The 22232-nt window shown below is 39.8% G+C and overlaps 1 protein-coding gene across 10 annotated transcripts in view; it reads right to left on the bottom strand.

The window, feature by feature from the left end:
* The window catches only part of BACH2 (BACH transcriptional regulator 2), a 221447-nt gene that overhangs the window by 74784 nt on the left and 124431 nt on the right, over nt 1–22232 (bottom strand). For 3 of the 10 annotated variants that reach the window (XM_072998711.2, XM_072998751.2, XM_072998726.2), the window contains exon 3: nt 355–440. The exons of the other annotated variants lie outside the window; for them this stretch is intronic. In XM_072998711.2, coding sequence (XP_072854812.2) covers nt 355–357 — 3 coding nt within the window. In that variant the 5' untranslated portion in view covers nt 358–440. The remainder of the gene's footprint in view (nt 1–354; nt 441–22232) is intronic. 10 annotated transcript variants of the gene reach the window in all.

Here is a 22232-nt window from a genome sequence, read left to right as displayed (position 1 = left end):
ACGTATCACGAAAAGATAATTATATACTACTACAATTCTCACGCTGATTTCTGTAATTACAGATTACAACAGTGTTAGCAATTTTAAAAAGGTTAGGGAGCGGCAATAATTTGCCATGCCATCCTCAGCCATGTTAATATCTGTTTCTTGGAGCACCAGGGATAATTAGAAATACAATTGTGGGTCATGGAGGAACTGCATGTCCTTGCCTTTTGGCCTTTGTGTTGCTTATACTTGTACAGATGTGGTCACAATCTGTTCAAGTTGTTCACCTAGGACTAATGTCAACAGCTACTCCCAACTAGAATACACCCATCGAATAAATGAGATTTATACAAGTGCTGATTTACTTACCATTCAGCAACTCATTCAATGGGTATGTTCTAATTGGGACTACAACATGTATGTGCAGGATGAAAGGTAAGTTTCCACAAGGATATCTAAAGTAACAAAAAGATTATTCAAAATCAGGGTTAAGAACTCATTTAAGTCCCACCAATTTTAACAGACCAGATTTAAGCTAACAAGCTGAATTCATTCCATGGAACCAAGACGACTGAGAAGAGAAGGGATGGAGATTCACATTGGACGGAGAAAGAAGAGCAGGTGAACTTTCGTTGAATGGCAAGTAGACAAAGGAATGAAGTCAGACAGAGGGGAAAGAATTAGCTGGATTAGAATGAGAGAATTAGAATTCTTCCTTGAACTTGGTGCAGGAAGTAACAAAATAAAAATGTTTTACTGTTATGTGCCCTCTAGTCACTATTCAACAACACTATGAATTAAGGACTTTCAGTCTTCCCCATTTTCTACTGCCTTTCACTTTTCCAAGGAGCGCTGTCTTTTCCAAGGAGTTTTCTCTCCTTGTGAAAGTACAATAGTCTCAGCCAAGTCATTTTAAGTTCCTGTGAGAGTTCAGGCCTGATTAGATCTAGCATCCACTTATTTGTCTTTCTGGTGGTCCATTGGATCTGCAAGTCACTTTTTCAACACCATGTTTCAAACAAATCTCGCCCCCCTCCCCACAGCCTTCTTCATCATCCAGATTTCACATCCATACATTTGTTCTATGGGGAATATCACAGCATAGACGACCTTGGCCTTGGTGCCCAGCAATAAATCCTTACTTACATTCAAGGAAAAATAAAAACTCCTATAGCAAAATAAACACTGGTGCAGCATTTCCAGTGTGCAGTTACAATAATAATAATCTTAGAAGTGCAGAGCTGGAAGGGACCCTATGGATCATTGAGTCCAAGCCCTTGTTCCTAGTGCATAAGGTTTCTTCTTACATGAGGATATATAAATTAGCCAAGAGTTAGGAGTGATTACAGTGGCCGTATACCCTGCAATTTGTATTTGATTGGGCATAGAGGAATTTGAATTAAAACCTGGTGACTGCTCAGCATAAAGCTGAATGCAGGGAAGCCTATTTTGGAATTGCCTCTTTTGAGTGGGGAATCATAATTTTTTTAAAAAAAATTTAGCTGGCAAGGATGATTTAAATTTCTTCCAACCAGGTTGACATAATTTTGTTTGATTTCTGCCAGTGACCCATGTTGTGATACAAAGGGGTTGTCCTCAACCAAGCGCCCCTAATATCTAAATGGTTTCTTCAAAAATAAAAGCTCAGTTCAGCTCTGGAACATATTATTCCTAGGACACTTAAAAGAACATATATATATATATAAAAAGAGATGGAAATTGCTAATTAGCATTTTGTTAGCTCCTGAAGGTGGCTTCTTCTGTTGCAGCTCTATGCAAACTGTGTTCTATGCTTCTGCCCCTGCTGACTACTGCAAATTGTTGTCTAGACAGTCGCACTGATTTCATCTGGGGAAAACCGACTTCCACAGGTGCAAATCACAGCTGATCAAACCATATTTTCCACACTATAGTTACACTCTTAGAGAAATGAATAAAGTTATTGCAAGGATTGAGCCTAGCTATTCCATTTTTTTCAAAAAGAGAATTATTCTTTGTCCCCTTCCCCAACATGTTAACTGTGGATGAAGAAGGTTTTGTGCATACAAAATTTGTGCATTGTCCAAAAGCAAATGCATAGGCAATGCACAAATGTGTCCAAATCATTTATGACACACTTTAAAACTGTTGTCTAAGCAGCAATAATTTAGAAAGGAACGTGCTCCCTCTTCATCTACTCTCCTATCATGTACAAATAATGATCTCTCAAGGATTGCATCTGAAGAGACAAGATGAAGATGTGGCAGACTACCCCATCAGCATGAATTCTAGTTTTCCTTCAGAGGTATTCAACACATTGTTGGTAGTAGACACAAGAAGTATGTTGTACTAGCATGAGGTTCTCCATACAAGCTGAGCTGATCCGTGCATTAATTAGATGTCAAAGTCCTGATGTAGGGCATTATTCAGTCACCTCAGTGGTCCCAACTGAGGTTTATTTAAGAGGAGAGAATACTATTTCATTTGAGATAGCAAATGCAGAGATTTCAGCAACTGTAATTGTCTTCAATTTTCTGTATTTATTCTACCTAGGCACTCACACTGAGTAGTTTAAATTCTGACAGTAAGTGGTCTTAGTTTTAACATTAAAAACTATAAAAAAAATTATCTGCCAGCAAGAAGTTAATTTATTTTTAAAAAGTCTGAAGTATTACCACCCTCCTGTAACTGTGAACAGAAGTTATTTTTTGAGGACTGGAAGTAACATCTAGCATCTCAAAGCTACAAAATTGAAACTATTTATGAAAATAGTTTAATGTACATAAAAGAACACAGTAGCATTTTCTGCAAGTCATAATGAGTGAATTTTTTTAATATGAGAACTGGAAAATCTAGCTAATGTCTTTCCTGACAAGCCAGAGTCATAAACTGAGAATGAACAGTGACTTATGACTTTGACTTGTTAGGGGAAGAAAAGCTTGTTTCTTGGTTTGCACATCATCTTGAACAAAACAAAGACCGAAAAGCTATGATTAACCACTCCTGACTTTACAAGAAGCTGCATGAATTATCAAACCAGCTGGCAGCATTCTTTAGAATTCTAGCTTATCTTAATGTCTCAATGCATTGAATAAATTTTTCCAAGTTATGCAGAGATCTTCAATATAGATCCTTATTTGTTGTTATTAAGTGCCATCAAGTCAGAACCAACTTACAAGGCCTCCAATAAGGCTTTCAAATTAAGTAAAATATTTAAGGAGTGGTTTTACTAATTCTGCAGTCCCAGTGAGTTTCCACGGTTGAGTGGGCATTTGAACTCAGGCCTTCTGAGCCCTACTGGGTCACTCTATCCACTACATCACATTGGGTATACATATTCAGATTTCCAGCAGAAGTTTGATTTTTTTTCTTTGGTTGCCCACTTTTGAAACCATAGTGGTTTCCCATGACATAATGGACAACTTAATTACACAGGTATGTGGGCCATCATTTCAAGCCTTGTCCTGGTTGCCTTGGTCAAGATAAGGTTGACAAGGAGTCGTCCTGAAGCAGGAAGTTTATAGTGGTGGCATCCATGCTATGAAATGCCCTAGTCAGGAAGGCCTTTATTTTACAATTTAAAGTATTTTCCAAATCTAATTGTTAAAATTTTGTGGCAGAGTGAAAATGTGGTTTTTCTGAAGGCTTTTGGTATTAAGGACTTATCTGAGGTGGTAGTATTATTATCGTTAGCAGCATATGTATTATTATTTTTCTATTCTATTTCTCTTACCAATTGCTTATTATTACTTACTGATTTTGCGATTTTTATACTCATGATTTGATTATGCTTTGTTCTGAATTTCCGGTAAGCCACTCTGGATTCATTTCATAAAGAAAAGCATGTATGTGTTTTTGAAGGGAATGAGTGAATGAAACAACTATTGTTTCTGAGACTTTGTTTCTAGTAGTCAGGGACATAAAAAATATTACTTGCATTTTGAATTGTCCATAATGATTGGTTCTTATTTTCCATCACAGCCTTTATGCATTAAAAATTATTTTAAAGGAGGCAACAGTAAGACCATTGTTTAAAAAGCCCTCTCTGGATTCCACAATACTGAATAATTACCAACCAGTATCTCATATTACATTCTTAGGGAAGGTGCTAGAGTGGGTTGTGGCATCTCATCTCAGCTCCAGAGGTTCCTGGATGAGACAGAGTATATAGACCCATTTCAATCTGGTTTCAGGCCTGGTTATGGGACAGAGATGGCTTTGGTTGTCTTGGTAGATGATCTGTCCCTGTCGGTTTTGCTGGACCTCTCAGTGGTTTTCGATACTATCGACCACAGTATCCTCCAAATCTGTCTCTCTGGAATGGGACTTGGGGCACTGTTTTACAGTGGCTGCAGTCCTTCCTGGAGGAGAGAACTCAGAAGGTGGTGCTGGGGGACTCCTATCCAAAATCCTGGCCACTGACGGTTCTGTTTTGTCTCCTATGCTATATTTAGCATCTATGTGAAACTACTGGGAGAGATTATCTGGAGTTTTGGGGTTTGGCATCATCAGTGTGCAGATGATACCCAACTCTACCTCTCCTGATCACCTAAATCCAAGGAAGCTACTCGACTCTAGATCAGTGTTCTGGACTGGATGAGAATGAATAAATTGAAAGAGCCTGAAAAACCCACAACAACCAATAAATTGAAACTTAATCCAGACAAGACAAAAGTGCTTCCAGTCTGTTGAAAGGCAGATCAAGGAATAGGGTTACAGCCTGTGCTGGATGGGGTTACACTTCCCCTGAAAAAACTGGCTCATAGCTTGGGGGGGGGGTTGGGGGTGCCCCAGAGCTGGATGCCCATGTCTCAGCAATGGTCAAGAGTATAATTAAAACTAGTGTGCCAGATATGCCTGTTTCTTGAGAGGTCTGATCTGGTAACAGTGACACACGACCTAGCTACTTCCTGGCTGGATTACTGTAATGCACTCTATGTGGGGCTGCCAATGGAAAGTATCAGGAAAGTTCAATGGGTCCAAAATGCAGCAGCCAGATTCCTGACTGGGGCTGTTTGAAGGGATCACATAACTCCTCTGTTACAGCAGCTCCACTGGCTGCCAAGAAGTTTCTGGGCGGAATTCAAAATGCTGCTTTTAACCTATAAAGCCCTAGATGGGTCCAAGGTATCTCAAAGACCGTATCTCCAATTATGATCCTGCTTGGGTGTTAAGATCATGAGGAGAGGCCTTTCTCTCAGTCCCAGCACCTTCACAGGTGTGTCTGATGGGGACACAGCAGACAGTCTTCTCTGTTGCTGCTCTAAGACTTTGGAACCCTCTCCCACAGAAGACTAGGTTGGCCCCATCTTTGCTGTCCTTCCCCAAGCAGGCAAAGACCTTTTTCTTAGGCAACCTTCCCCCTCAGTAACTAGCTACCTATTGTACATATGATTTTTAGATGGATTGTTATGCATTACTGCTTTGACTGGGTACTACTTGTGTTTCTTAGAGTGGCAAAATTTGTTTTGCCCCCCCCCCCTTTAATATTTGTTCTTAGCTTTAATATCGCCTTTTAATTATGTAAGCAGACTCTTTATAATCATTGTTCTTAGCTTTAAATATTGTCTTTTAATAATGTAAACCACCGTTGTGTAATCGTTTTCAGCTTTAAATACTGTCTTTTGATGTTGTAAGCCACCTTGGGTCCTTTTAAAGTAGAAAGGCATGACAAAAACGTATTATTTATTAATATTTATATTGCTCATGATGTTCAACAAAATGAAAATTTATCAAAATAGAACTAAAAAAAAACACCAGACATGTTTACAAAAAATATTACAACAGCTAGAAAAAGAAATATTTCATGTCAAAGTACAATGGCATGAAAGAAAAGGTGAGGTAAATTTCCCAAAGTAGGGAATTCTGAAATCATGTGTGTGCACATTGAAAAGGCCCTTTCTTGCATTCTCTAATAACGGCTGGGGCAGTAAAAGAGTAAAAACAACAATGGAAACAACCTTTTAGATGGCAATTATTAGTTTGCTAACTGTGTTAGCTCAAATGCTGTTGTTACCCACAAAACAGCCAAATTGATGTTCCACCCAGACAGCTCCACTTTCTCTCACTATCTGCAGTTAAGATGGAAAGATTAAAGAGTGGACTGAGCAGCTGAGGATCTCTGGAACAAAAAACTTTGGATGAAAAAATAAAAGTCTGAATGGAGAACAACAATGAAAGTCAACCTTTAATCCCTGAGACTACTGAGAAGAACAAAGAGATAGGCAAAGAAACTGCAAGAGGCAAGAGAGAAAAAAAGCTAAAGAACAAAAATGCAAAAAAACCACACACTCTAAAATGTTTTAGAAGTAGGTCGCTGTGGATAACCCATGACCCCTGTATCAAATTCAACACACCTCAAATTCTCCGCCTATCCATCAAACCACTAGGGGCTCCAAGTCAGTAACTTGGAGTGCAGCTACTGGTCTAAATCAAAGTAAGATTACCTGGCACAGGAACTGGCATTCTATTCCTTGAAGGTTACACATGCTAAGAAATCTTAATCACTATAGCCATATTCTTTTCTCATTCAAATTTATAGTGGGATGGCAGATAAAGATTTACATGGCTGGAAACGAGAGGGTTACTTTTGCAGAAGTATAAAAAGAGAACTTCAGAGCCTTGAGACAGAAGACCAATGTTTGTGCAAGTGTCTTGAACAATAAATTCAGGAGATCTATCTATATGACACAAGAGATGGTCCAAAATGAAGGTCAAGAGGAGAAGCAAAGGAAGAAAAGCATCACACACAGCCATAGGGGACAAAGTGAATGTGGAGAGATCAGCCAAGATGAACGGGGAGAGGGAAAAGAGGATTGAAATAAACAGCAGGCAAGAAGAAAATGAGAACGACAGAGAGGAAAATAGAAATGCAATCTGGGACGCGCGCACACACACACACACACACACACACACACACACACACACACACACACACACATATACAGTCATGGCCAAAAATATTGGCACCCTTGCAATTCTGTCAGAAAATGCAACCCTTCTCTCAGAAAATTGTTGCAGTTGCAAATGTTTTGGTACTCACATGTTCATTTCTTTGGTTTGCGCTGGAACAACACAAAAACACAGAGAAGAAAAGTCAAATCTGATACAATCCCACACAGAAACCCAAAAATGTACTGGCCAAAATTATTGGCAACCTGTCTAAATTGTAAGAAATAATGGCTTTTCAAGCATGTGATGCTCCTTTAATTTGTATTTAGACTCACCCGTTGCACGTAAGAGGCGTGGGCAATATAGTAATAACACTTGCAACCAGTTAAGATGGAGAAAAGTTGACTCAACTTTTGTGTTGTGTGTGACACTGAGCATGGAGAAAAGAGTGAAGTGTAAAGAGTTGCCTGTGGCTTTGAGAGAAAAAATTGTGGAAAAGCACTGACAATCTCAAGGCTACAAGTCCATCTCCAGAGATCTTAATGTTCCTGTGTTCACTGTGCACAGTATCTTCAAGAGGTTTACATTCCATGGCACTATAGCTAACCTCCCTGGATGTGGACGTAAAAGCAAAATAAATGAAGAATTACAACAAAGTGTTCTTCGAATGGTGGATACAGAACCCAGATTAAATTCCCAACAAATTCAAGCTGATCAGCAGACACATGAGTTTCAATTGTTGAGACCTGAGGATGTGGACAGGGTGTTTGGATCTGTCCGTTCTACCACCACTCCACTCGACCCTTGCCCATCTTGGCTAATTGGAAGATCTGCCAGGGGGTTCGCACTTGGGTCCAGGAGGCCATGAACGCCTCTTTGAGAGAGGGAGTGGTCCCTACCACCTTAAAAGAGGCGGTAATTCAACCACGACTTAAAAGGCCTAACCTGGACCCAAGGCTGATGGTTAACTACCAGCCGGGCAACTCCAGGTGCTGCTGGATGAAACGGATTTTCTGGATCCATTTCAATCAGGTTTCAGGCCAGGTTTTGGTACAGAGACTGCCTTGGTCGCCCTGTATGATGATATTTGCCGGGAGAGAGACAGGGGGAGCGTGAGCCTGTTGATACTCCTGGACCTCTCAGCGGCTTTCAACACCATCGACTATGGCGTTCTTCTGGACAGGCTGGCTGGTTTGGGAGTTGGGGGCACTGTTTCATGGTGGTTCCGCTCCTTCCTGGCTGACCATGTCCAGAGGGTGGTGCTGGGGGACAGTTGCTCTGCCCCATGGCATTTATGTCATGGGGTTCCTCAGGGCTCAATATTGTCCCCCATGCTGTTTAGCATCTACATGAAACCGATGGGAGAGGTCATCAGGAGGTTTGGGCTGAGGAGTCAGCAATATGCTGACGACACTCAGCTCTACCTCTCATTTTCCACCAATCCAGGTGAGGCGGTTTCTGTGCTGAACTCGTGTCTGGACCTGATAATGGACTGGATGAGGGTCAATAAATTGAAACTCAATCCAGACAAGATGGAAGTGCTGTTAGTGGGTGCTTCGTCGAACAGGTTGGAGGGCCATTTCCCTGCTCTGAATGGGGTTACACTTCCCCTAAGGGACAGGGTCCGCAGCCTGGGGGTATTCCTGGACCCCAGTCTAACTCTGGAAGCCCAGGTGGATTGGGTGGCCAGAGGCACCTTCCTTCAGCTGCGGAAATTGTATCAGCTACGGTCCTACCTGGACGAGCGGAGTCTCATGACAGTTACACATGCACTGGTAACATCTCGTATAGATTATTGCAATGCGCTCTACGTGGGGCTGCCTTTGAAGACGGTCCGGCGACTGCAACTGGTCAAGAATCGAGCTGTGTGACTGTTGAGAGGTGGGGCCGCTAGGGAACACATCAAGCTGATTCTGTTTAAGTTACATTGGTTACCAGTTGCTGTCTGGGCCAAATTCAAAGTGCTTTTTTGACACATAAAGCCCTAAACAGCTTGGGCCCTGGATACCTGAAGGACCGCCTCCTTCCATATGAGCCTACCCGGCAGTTAAGATCTAGCCAGGGGCCCTTTTGAAAGAGCCATCCCTCAAGGAGGTAAGAGGGATGGCTTGTAGACAAAGGGCCTTTTCGGCAGCTGCCCCCAGACTATGGAATGCCCTCCTGGCTGAAATTCGTCTGGCGGCAACATTGATGACATTTCGGTGCCAGGTCAAAACCTTCCTGTTTCAGAAGGCTTTTAACTGAAATAACATCAACTGTGGGTCCTGATGGCAATTTTAATTGTATTTTAATCATTTTATCTTTTATTGTATTTTAGTTGAATTTTAATTGTAACCTTTGGGTAGATTGGGCGGCATATAAGTTAAATAAATAAATAAATAAATAAATAAATAAATAAATAAATAAATAAATAAATAAATAAATAAATAAATAAATAAATAAATAAATAAATAAATAGGCTGGGTAGGGAGTTGGGGGCATTACTTTATGGTCGTTCTGCTCCTTCCTGGCTGACCGTGTCCAAAGGGTGGTGCTGGGGGACAGTTGCTCTGCCCCATGGCATTTATGGAATGCTCTCCCGACTGAGATTTGTCTGGCGCCGATGCTGATGACATTTCGGTGCCAGGTCAAAACCTTCCTGTTCCAGAAGGCTTTTAATTGAAATAATATTAGCTGTGGGTCTGATGGCAATTTTAATATATATTTTAATTGTATTTTAAATGTTGAATTTTTACTGTATTTTAAATGTTGTAAGCCGCCCAGAGACCTTTGGATAGTGTGGGCGGCAGATAAATAAAATAAAATAAAATAAAATAAAATAAAATAAAATAAATAAATAGTGCCAGCTCTCACTATCCGTTGCCATCCGAATGAAAAGGGACACTATAGTAGGAGACCAAGGAAGACACCACTGCTGACACAAAGGCATAAAAAACAAGACTGGAGTATGCCAAAACTTATGTGACAAAACTACAGTCCTTCTGGGAGAACGTACTGTGGGCAGATGAGACAAAAGTAGAGCTTTTTGGTCAAGAATAGCATGACACTGTTTAGAGAAAAAGAAATGAGGCATTCAAAGAAAAGAACACAGTCCCTACAGTCAAACATGGTGGACGTTCAAAGATGTTACTTCTGGCATTGGATGCCTTGACTGTGTGAACGGTATCATGAAATCTGATGATTACAAAAGAATTCTGGGGCACAATGTAGCGGCCAGTGTTAGAAAGCTGCATCTCCACCAGAGGTCATGGGCCTTCCAGCAGGACAATGACCCGAAACACACTTCAAAAAGCACTCAGAAATGGTTACAAACAAAATGCTGGAGAGTTCTGAAATGGGCAGCAATGAGTCCAGATCTGAATCCCATAGAACACTTGTGGAGAGATCTCAAAATGGTAGGAGTTGGTAGAAGGCATCCTTCAAATCTGAAGGCCCTGGAGCAGTTTGCAAAAGAAGAGTGGTCCAAAATTCCAGTAGAGAGGTTTAAGAAACTCATTCATAGTTACAGGAAGTGGTTGATTTCAGTTATTTTTTCCAAAGGGGGTGATATCAAATATTAAGTTAACGGTGCCAACGATATTGGCCAGTTCCTTTTGGGGTTTCTGTGTGGGATTGTATCAGATTTGGCTTTTCTACTCTTTTTTTTGTGTTGTTCCAACACAAACCAAAGAAATGAACATGCAAGTACCAAAACATTTACAACTGCAACAATTTTCTGAGAGAAGGGTTGCATTTTCTAACAGAATTGCAAGGGTGCCAATATTTTTGGCCATGACTGTATATATACACGCATATATACATACACACCTATATAAATAGCTAGTTGGTTTTTAAGGTATTACCTTGTCTTTGAAAGGCTATCACCCGCTATTGTCTTTGGATTTTGCATAAAGACTACACAACTTTTTTCTTTTTTCTTTTTTTGTTATACAGAGTCAAGGAGAGATTGAAAACATATTTGAAGAGCATGAAGGAACAAAACAACAATAGCTTAAAAAAAAGTCATCTAGATCTTGTGAAACTAGTGGCACTTTAGCATTATGCAAGGACAGTTAATAAAAAAAGATAAAGAGCATAGCAAGTTTTAAATAAATGTAAAGAAACAGGAGCAGTAGATTATTCTGTGGTGGGATAGTAGTGATGGAGCATCTTTTTTTTAAAGGGGAGGGACCATACAGAAAGCAATAGAGAAAAATATGTGCAAATATGTGCAAAACTGGCAGCATGGTGCCAAATGGCAGGAAAAGATTGGAGAACTTAAATGAACCTGATTGGCAGAAAGTTAACCAATCATGAACCGGGACTGGCAGGAATCAAACACTTCAATGAACTGGCAAAGACCAACCGGAAATTGAGTCAGTCTGAGCATAAGGCAGTGTCCCTGGTGGTCCAAAAATTGTATAAATGAACATCAGTTCTTCTGTAATAGAGTGCAATGCAGGCGAGGCAGCCATAGCAACAAATGCTGATTCAGATAAGCAGGAAAAAAAAGGAAGCCTAAGAGGATGGGGGTGAGGGGGGAGAAGAAAAGTACAGATAGTGATTATGAAATACAGCCAATGAAAGACACTGGCAATGGTGCGGCTAAAAAATATTGTAAATAAATAAAATAAATAAATAAGACACGTTTTAAAGGTCATTCAACCACTATGAACTACCAAACATCATTAAAAGTTTTTTCTTTAGAGTTCGCTTCGGACAGTAGCTACAGGCATCATCTCAGTACAAAAGAATCAGAATATAATAACGTCCACAAGTTAAATTGCTTTGGTTTTACCAGCTTCCAAAAAGGAATAGAATCATAGAATAATTGAGTTGGAAGGAACCTATAAGGTCATTGAATCCAAACCCAAGCAGACCTGACAGATGGTTGCCCAATTTTCTCTTGAATGCCTCCAGCACTGGAGTGCTCACTACCTCCCTACCTCCCGAGGTAATCAGTTCCACTGTTGTACTGCTCTAACAGTTAAGAAGGATAAATAGGCTGATTAGTCTTTTTTAAAAAGCTATAAAAAGGAATCTCTTTTGATGCATCATTGGCTGTAAATCATTTGTCATTCTCTAAGATGAGGCAAACCAATAACCCCACTCCCTCCACAAATGTTAGGAGATGGTCTTTATAACACATAGAACAGCACATCTATAGGCCATTTAGCCATCTCTTCAAGCACTGTTTAATGACCATCCTCAAAGGCAATTTTTCAAGTCACAAATTGAGAATAAATACAGAAACAGAAAATGAGAATGGCATACTCGCTTTTATTAATCAGACACCCAATGTTAAAATTGTCTGTCTCACGAAAACAGCTAATTATTTAATATTTCATAAGTGGCAGTTGTTTGACAGAGAAATGGATATCTTTGTTAAACATCAGTCATGCAGCACACATATTTTTATTAATGATTCTTCATAATGAGATGTGCGATTAATTGCTTGTCTTACTCCCCCACCCAATCCAAACTCTCAAATAGCTGAGGGAGGGAGGGAGCCCATTCAATCCAATGTTCAGCTATTTCCTATTTTAGAAAACTGAGACAGGCAACACAGAATGCTTTCTAAGCAGGCTGAAAGGAGATACTGCATCACATTATTAGGACAACAGAAAGCTGATGAGGTTAAAGTGACAAGTTCTATCAGGAAAGAAAGGTTAAAGCTGAAGGTTTTTTGTTTTTTAAATTATTGATTGGTAGTACACAAAGCAAGTACTGTGGCTGATGCTTTTGTCCGCCCCCCCTTGAGAAGGCAAAGTTTATTGACTTATACTTCCTTCAAAAGATATTTTCAGTAAAAATAGCACAATACTGCACTCCAGGTGGTGCAACTTATTTGCAAAAATAATAGTGGAAATACCAAAATTAACTCAACATAGGTGCATCATTTAAAGTTAAGTCAGTAGCAGTATTTTTTTTAAAAAAATCACATTACTATGGCTGAAACCTTCTGTACAACAGGGATGATGTCATAATCAGTGGGGCAAATCATCTCTGATTAAAGGTGATTTCAGCATGCACATGACTTGTACATGGCAAGACAAAGTCGCACACACCCTGAAATCCTCAAAGGAAGCTTTCAATCAGTAGTGATTTGCCATGGCTGGTGACATCATCACCACCGCATGCATGGTGCTGTGCAACAGGATTTCAGCCTATACATGTATTTACAGTATTTATTTGCCAACAATATTGATTGGCCACTCAATACTAAAATTCTCAAGGAAAAACCAATGAGTCTGTATTAATGCATGTATAAATTGTCAGCTCAGTAGTTCAGAGACATTGTTCTGAAACGAACAACAACCTTTGCACTTAATACCAATGATCTGTTCTTGGCTACTTCAAGGAAAGCTGTAGAGATTCAATATAAAGTCAAATGTCTTCTTTGGTGACAACCTACTGACCTCTTAACAAATGACATAAACAATTTTTAATCATTGTCCAGGATAGCAATTTTTTAAAAAGTGCACCAGAGCTGCTGTTCAAAATTTTAACAGTGAATATTGATTGCACAGCTGGCAGAACAAGTTTATGACTATACCATTAATGTGCAAAACACGTTCATATTCTTAGCTCATTTACCATCAAGAATAGGTCTGATGGGCAACTTCTCATATTCAACCTAGTTGAAGTCAGCGTCTGATATTATAAGGCTGGTCCTGCTTTTTTCTGGAATCCATCCATATAAACAGCCTGAAGATATTTGCAATGCCAGGGTCTTTTAAACAATACAGAACTCAGAAGAAGAGTAGTGGGAAAATAAACAAACCAAACCAAACCATCCCCCACACACTGACAAAAAAACACCCTGACATGTATCAAAGGAGGCATGTTAACTACAAGTAGCTACTCTTTCTCAAAGAAAGTGGCCAAGAATTCAATTCAAGAATGCAAAGGTACTGTTTCACCCCATGTGGGGTAGAGAATTCTGGAAGAATTAAGTCAAAAATTAGTAACTTTCCCAAACTCTCATTCCCTACACAGCCCAAGGAACAGTTTGTTAGATAATGTTGCCTTGTCTGAATCAAATATTTAGTAAACTAACTCTCTACAGATCGCTTAATTCAGTAGTTTCATGTGGCCAATATAAGGTGTTTGGGGCTGGGGTTAAGATGCGCGAATCCTACAGAACTCTTTATCCTAAATGTCCCACAAACAAATTGTGGTTCTTCAATACTACCTCCTGGAGTTGCCCATTTAATCAGGAATGGAACCAGAAGAGCTTCAGTGCCTGGGGGGACTCTTGTCCTTCGCTGAAATGATTTGGGATCTATTCACAAACCTGAATAGTTACTTCATTTTTACAAGATGGCATGCTGAGCCTGAAAGACAGCAATGAACCTAAGATACAGCAATATGCCTGAGGCCACTCATGAAATCATGGAGAACTGCCTTGAATTCACAGGTTATTTCAGGACTCAATTTAGCAGTTACCAAAATGACATTGTTTGCTAGAAACACGCACAGATTAGTACCCCTGCTTTCTCCTCTGTTTGATACAATTGCACATAGTTTGACAGGAAAGAAGAGCTATAGTTCCTAGATGCTGGAATGTTAAGCCTTATTCAAATCAAAGCAGCTTGCTCACTAAATGCCTGCCATAGCAGTTCTCTGTCACGGAGAGGTTTTCTTGACATTGCAAGGGCACTAAAAAGACTAGCAATGTGAACCACTTTTCCTATCCTGATTGTCCACTTAAACTTTTCAAGAAGGTTCCACCTACCTACTATGACTTCTGGAATCCTATTTCTTTCCATTATCATATCCCCAAAAAGGCTCTATAGTCAAAACATAAAATGATTGGTTTGAAGATTAAGCACCAGTATTTTATTAAATAGCACTGCCTCCATCAAAACCAGTATTTAGAGACTTAATCTGGGGGAAAGTATTCCACTCTGTAGCCTTGACCAGGTCCCCTTTCCCTGACAAAAGCTGTTGGTATACAACTCAGAAAGTATACCTGTCCAATATAGGTGGGTTATTGATAGATAGGAAAATGGAAAAATTAAGCAGTTTTCCAGATGTTAGGAAAAATGAGAGTTGCTAGGAATCCCAATTAAATACATGGGCAATTGCACTTTACCTGACAAAACAGATCCTCTCGGGGTATGAAATTATGTTAATACTGTAATGACAAGTGTTTTAGTAAGAACCGTTTACATTAATGGATTTTTGAAGCAAGAAAAAAAGCTGCTCTTCTCAAGACAGAGTTTCAGTAACAGGGAACTTTACACAATGCTAGTGGTGTGTACTTTATTCAATTTCACAAAATCTCAAATAATTCAAATTCCTCTGTACATATGTCACACACATGAACAAATGACCTCATTGTTCAGAATGTATCTTTGTATGAATATTACTGTTATCAGCTTTCAGAGAACAGTGCTATTTTCTTCCAATGCTCCTCTTAGGGCGTGGGAGAAAAAAAAAGTTTTTCAAACTTCCATACAAACAGTTAAATTTTGACATAAATCTTCATTTTAGCAATACTCTTGTCAGTTTGTTTTGTAAAGGTTTTGCTACGTGAGACTATGCTATAATGGTATCTACTAAAGCAGCGCTCATACTGTGACATTTTATTTTTTTACATGGAAATCTCTCCATTGCTGAGGCCATGGCTCCAGTTTGTCCTCATGTAATGCCAGGTACAGTCTTCAACTACTGTGCCTTATATTTTGATCATTTCATAAATCACTTCAAATTACCTACAGCTGGAGATTCAGAGAACTGCAATCCAACTCCTGCTCCCCAACCTCTAGGGCAGTGATGGCGAACCTATGGCACGCGTGCCACAGCTGGCACGCGAAGTCCTTTCTTCTGGCACGTGACAAACCTTTTGAAGTGGCTGCAGCTGGGATTCCGCCTTTCTCTTCCTGTTCTGGGTCGTTTAACTTCCTGTCCGTCCCCATGATTCCCCCTGAAACTGCCACTTCCTGTTCCGGTTCTGGTCTTCCGGGCAGCACGGCAGCCACTGGTTTCTTCCCAACCCCCTCATTTTGGGCACTCGAGCCGAAAAAGGTTTGCCTTCACTGCTCTAGGGTTATCTGTGACGTAAGGGACTGCAACCTACTGGATGCCTTCCTACCACCCACTGAAGTGCATGAAGCTTTCCGGTCCCTTTTGGCTAGCATCTAGTGCTACAAAAAGTGATTACAGTGGTGCCTTGACTTACAAACGTCCTGACATACAGCCATTTTGAGTTACGACCAGCTCAGGCTGCAAAATTTTGCTTCTACTTGCAACCGGAGCTTTGAGGTGCAACCAGAAAAAGGCAGGGAAAAAAGGCAGGGAATTCAAACTGCTAACCATTGGTGGCAAAGAGGCTGCTTCTTTGTAGCTCTTTCACCCCAGCAGTTAGAGAGTGTGCGATTGGAGGAGACTGGACTGCCTGGTAAGGTGCTACTTTCTACTTTTTAAAAACTGTTCTGGGTGGGTTTTGCAGTGTGGTGTTGGGCTGGGTGGTGGGATTATGTTTCTATGCTGTGATGGGTCTTGCAGGGTTTGTTTGCTTTTTGGTACCCACCTCTATTTCTGATGGGTCTTGCAGGATTTGTTTGCTCTTTGCTCTTTTTTTTTTTGCATTTCTGAAGGATCTTGCAGGGTTTGTTTGCTTTTCTTCCCCCCCCCCCCCCATCAGCCAGAATGGATTAATCGTGTTTCCAATGGGTCTTGCATGGTTTGTTTGCTTTATGCTTTGCTCTTTTTTTTGCATTTCAGAAGGGGCTTGCACGGTTTGTTTGCTTTTCTTTTCCCCCTTTGGCCAGAACAGATTAATCGTGTTTCCGGTGGGTCTTGCAGGGTTTTTTTGTGATTTTTTTTCTTCAGCTGGAACAGATTAATTGCATTTCAATGAGAAATGGTGCTTTGACTTACGACCATTTTGAGTTCCGACCGGAGTTCCGGAACCAATTAAGTTTGTAAGTTAAGGCACCACTGTATTATTATTTTGTATGGCATAGCAGAATATAGCATCATTGTATTAGAGTTCACAAAGACAATATAAAACATGACTCATATGTAAAACCTTAAAAGAATAAATTCTACAAGATTTTTAAAACACACAATCTGAATAGTGAGTTAGTGGAATAAATTATGTATGAGCAGTTGGTAGAGCGACTAAGCCTACGACCGGATATCTAAAACATTTAACCACTGAACAGCAGTGCCCTCAAGATGATGTCATTTTTGCACGTAGCCAGGCAATCTTCTAACGGGGCATTCCATCACAATGTGATGTGACGTTTGTGGGATGTGCCCATAGTCACAATCAGAATTCTCAGCCAGCCCCCATCTATGTTTCCAACACTGGCACCTGCTGTGGTTACACTGTCCAATTTTCCCTTGGGAGATCAAAGCCATAAGGGCATTGTACTGGACCAAGCACTAAGTTAAACAGATCTGGATTAAAAATTGCCCACTCCTGATGCCATGCTGTCTCCATGTCAAATTTTTCTCTGACTAGTTACTGTCCAAGTTTCCACAGTGGGCTCCAAGATTTGAGTCTAAATATTTGATCATGGCAATCCTCGTTTATAGGTAATAGCTGATTTGTCTCGCATTTCTGCCACTCCCTTTTTAAAGCTGATTGTCTTCTACGGTGTGGAAGTGGCATGTTAGATAGCCCTCTCAGAAGTCGTTGATAGTTCCTGATATTAGACTCATGGTGTGGCTAAGCTGGGTGTCTACCTTTTAGGCCCTTTTAGCGGTAAAGGGCTGCTATTCTCAGCCACTGAATATACCAAGACAAGAGCTGATTTCCTAAGAACTGCGGCATTTGCTTCCCAGTTAGTGTCAGAAAGTTTGTCTAGGATATTGTTCCTGGTTTTCATTTTATCCATGACTTTTCTTAAATGTTCCCTTTAAATTAAGGACCAGTCAAGGGTCACTCCTAAATACTTTGGGTTACAGTTAGAGTTTAGCAGCTGATTCCTAAAAAGAACTCAAAAGCAGTTTTCCAGTCTCTTCTTTGGTGGTTTTCTGGAGCTGTGCAGCTTTCCCAATGCCACACAGGTGGGAGCACATGTACCTCCGTCAGCAACACAAGCTGACAGAGCAGGGTGAATTAAAAAACCAATAACTTAAAAAAAAATCAAACTGATTTAAATGATGATTTAAATAGAAATATTTTGATTTAAATTGTCAAAAAAAACCCCTACAATTTTTAAAAATTAAATTGTGATTTTAAATTAATTTGATTTGAATCAAATCCATCCTCTGACAGAGGTACGAGCGACCTTGACTGGCTCTTATCCTAGCAGGCAGAGTGAAGATTCAAACTCCCCTAGATCCCTGAGAGGCTGTACCAGCTCACTTCATGTCAAGGACCACAAATATTTTCAGAGACTAAATGTCACTGCTTTGTGCAACATCCTACACAGCTCCATTTCACAGCTCCATTTGCACAAGGACAGAGGACAAAACTGGGGAAATGTATTTCCAAATCAGATCACTATAGTATATATGGATGTCCATATACATGCTTGCACCCGTATATGTGAACTGAATCCCATGAACCAGAATACTTGTTGTCAATGAAACACCTATGACTCTGTTCACATGAAGAATCTATTATTGCTTTGCATATGTGTGTGTATACATACATACATACATACATACATACATACATACATACATACATACATACATACATACATACATACATACATACATACATATATAATAATATATGTAATACACACACACACACACACACACACACACACACACACACACACACACACAAAGCAGCAATGACAGGCTTTTCTTCTGATCTTTCACAATGTTAGATTTGAGAGTGGGGATGTTTCTAGACAGAGGACTCCTGATACTCACACAGTGAAAAGCACTAAGCAGATATATCATCTTTTTCCTTTAATGGATTATCTCTGGTTCGAGGTGGGGGGAGAGAAAAATGGTGGGGAAAATCAGGTGGCCCCTCTTGCAGAAATGTAAAGAAGGCAGCAGGTAGGAATGAAAGAAGAAAGGAAAAGAAGGAAGGGCACGGCAATAATCTTTACTGCCAAAGCAATTTCTTGTAGATTGTTTTCAATAGTATTTCAGTAGTTAGCACTAAAATAAATAGATAATGCTTCCTCCATACACATTGTTAAATCTAGCACAAACCACTTTTAGTCCTGAACCAGATTTTTTCCCCTAAAGATAGGCACCTACATATTTTTTTTCATGCCAACGAGGAGTTTCTGCGAACTTCTACCAGGAAAAATTAATACCAGCCTCTTAACTAAAGTAGCAAATATATTATGACATATACAAACGTGCAAAAAATTAAAGCACTCTCATATCCCTGAAAGGCTTTAACGTAGTAAACTTCAGAAATGCTCCCATTTCCAAACCCTGCAGCCAGTTGTTCTTTAATGTCTCCTGCTTTATGCTGACAACCACTCTTTCCCCCCTTCCAATCATTCAGACACAATGCCTTCAGGTCTGTCTAAGTAATGTAATTCACTGGAGTGGAATTCCCTCGATACCTGCTGCAGTACTCAGTGACAATATCATTTATACTCTACGCTGTCATGCCGTGACACTGATACATTGGCTTTCATTCCTCATTCACTGCAGAGTATGCAGTTTCACCTTCCACTGTGCCCTTTCACAGCACATGTGTACAAATTTACTCTATTCATCCCCAATTATGGAGCTCCGATGAAATGCCCTTATTGCATTTTTAGTCCACATTCCAAACACAAACTGTATTTGAAAATTCCAATAACAAGATCTCTCCATTAGCAAGAAGTGCTACACAGCATTCCTCAAATGAGCATCCCGATAGCTCCCCTAGAGAAGAAGAGACACCCAGTAAAAGGCATCATTAGTATGAATGGCTGCAGTTAAATGCTGTCTATTATTCAACTGAAGCTACAATGACCAGCTTGTACTACAAACATCAAGTGTTATGCTGAGATTAGGTCATCCTCTGTAAGTGGGCTGCATTTATAAAGCCGCACAGCTCTGCATACTGATGTGGGAAGAGGTTGCTAGTGGAAGCTAGCTCAGTGGTTTAGGTCTCTGACTTTGTAGAGAGGTTAGGAGTTCGATTCCCTATTGTGCCCCCTTGACAGGGGCCGGACTCGATGATCCACAGGGGCCCTTTCACCTCTGTAGTTCTACGCTTATTATTATATTAAGATTATGATCTTTTACAGGCCCTAAATATATACGGGAAAAATAAAAACAAAAGGTTGCGGCACATTACAGACTAACCAGTTTATTTCAATGTGAACTTTTGCGGATCAGAATCCATCAGATGTTATGTCTGGGGAAGTGGATTATGATCCATGAAAGCTCACATTGAAAGAAATATGTTTTTTCTCTAAGGTGCCACAACCCCTTTGCCTTTATTTTCACTATACATGCTGAGACTAATAAGGTTCCCTTGCTGGTAAGATCTTAGACAAACAAATGTTTGTGGCACACTAAAGACTAGTCAGATGCTGGACACTGCTCTGGATCATGTGGAAATAGGAAAGTTAAGCATGTTGAGGAAATAAATAGGAGAAGAGTGAGTTGCTAACTTACACAGTCATCCTCTTTCAGTGGGTGAACAAGAACATCTGACTCAGCACAACATAAGGGACCTGCACCAAAGCCTTGAACTTCCCTGAGACTTCAAACTTACAGCAGGAGGAGACAGTGTACCAGATATATATGAAGTTAAAAACTCTACTGCATCTGATTAAAAGATACCTGGTGAAAAATTCTGCACAAACGTGATTAGCTATCTATCTAAAGTCTTGCACTTTTCTAAGAAGTGATGACATCTCTAAATATTATGTGTGATACCAACATGTTCTCCCCAAGAGGGTAAACAGCACCTGAGAAAGGATTTAGATTTGCAAAAAACATGTGCCTCTACATGAGGAAGAGGGGGAGTGGAAAGGGGGAAGAGTTAAAAGCTCTTTATCCAGCACTGCTACTCCAACACAAAACAAAGACTGCTATTACAAGTAAAAAAGCAACATCACAGATTCCCTGTATCATACTTATTTTGACACAACAATGCTTTTTATCTTATGATGACCAAGATACCAACAAAGCAATAAAGCAAAAGTTCTGCCTCATCCAGAACTAGTTTTATTTACTAAATATAAGACTGTTTTTCTGAATAGACAGACAGACAGACAGACAGACAGACAGACAGACAGATATAGTGTGCTTTTCACTTGTAATAGCAGCCTATATTCTCCTATTTACTGTCTTATGAGTCTGTTTCTTCCTCTTTAAAGGCAAATGAATGTTTCTTACAATTTCACATTGTCCAAAATTCCAGTGGTAGCACATCTACTTGCAACAAGATTTTAAGAGACAAAACTTTATGCCTTTAAGCCTCTCTGTTCCTAAACACTGGTAAGTATGCTCATTCAAACATACCCTGCCTTTCTTCATAAGCTTAAAGGTATATAAGAGACATCATGGAATAAAATCAACATTACAATGATTGAATAAATAATGAAATCACTAACAAAACAATATGGAAACTGAGAAGGACAAGAAAGGGGTAGACATTGTATACGAGCCAAGGGATTTAAAGACATTAATTGAGAATTAGGAGACATGACAGAACCGGTTCAAGTAAAATAGAGACAGCAATAGAAATAATAATAACAACAATAATCTTAGAACTGAATAGCTGGAAGGCACCCTACGGATCAATGGAGTCCAGCCCCTGTCAATGAGACACAATAAGACACAGTGAGAAATTTAACTCCCAACCTCTGGCTTCACAGCCAGAGACCTAAATCAGTGAGCTACCCATTCAATCCATAAAGTTATGATGCTCCCACAAAATGGACCCAAAAGGAGAAGCACGGAGGTCTTTACTCTATTGAATGATTGCAATAATTTTGCAAATTTTCCATTTTTTTAAACAAAATGCATCCAAAGTAATTGCAGCAGTCCCTTGAGCAAATGTGTTCTACCACATTTTCCCATGTAGTTCTGATAATGTTAACTGTTCTGCTAAACTTACCAGCTGATAAGGTTGCCTCTGTTGACAGGCATTCTAAGCAAGCAATAAAAAAACAATTCTCCTGAGTAGCTGATCTGGGATTACAAGTAAGGAACTGTATGATGGGTTACTATGATTAAAAACAGCACATAAATCTGGAACTGCCCACAAGAACTTAATGCACAGTCTTTAAGAAGAAGACTTATACTTGAAAACTTGCTATTTATTTTTTGTTTTAAATTCTTAATGTCAATTAAGAATTTAATTAATTTCAATTAAAGGTATCACCTGCTCCTACATTTGTATGATCCCAAAACAGCATGTTCATAGGGAATGACCCTTGAAAAGCCTCTCACTTTTTTAAGACCCAAAATTCTGCTTTCTCCTTTGGTTTTAAAAGCATACCAAAGATAGTATG

Source organism: Pogona vitticeps, chromosome 1 (genome assembly GCF_051106095.1).
Source record: "Pogona vitticeps strain Pit_001003342236 chromosome 1, PviZW2.1, whole genome shotgun sequence".
NCBI lineage: Eukaryota > Metazoa > Chordata > Lepidosauria > Squamata > Agamidae > Pogona > Pogona vitticeps.
Note: the sequence above shows the minus strand (reverse complement) of the source record. Positions and strands in the feature narration are given on the sequence as shown.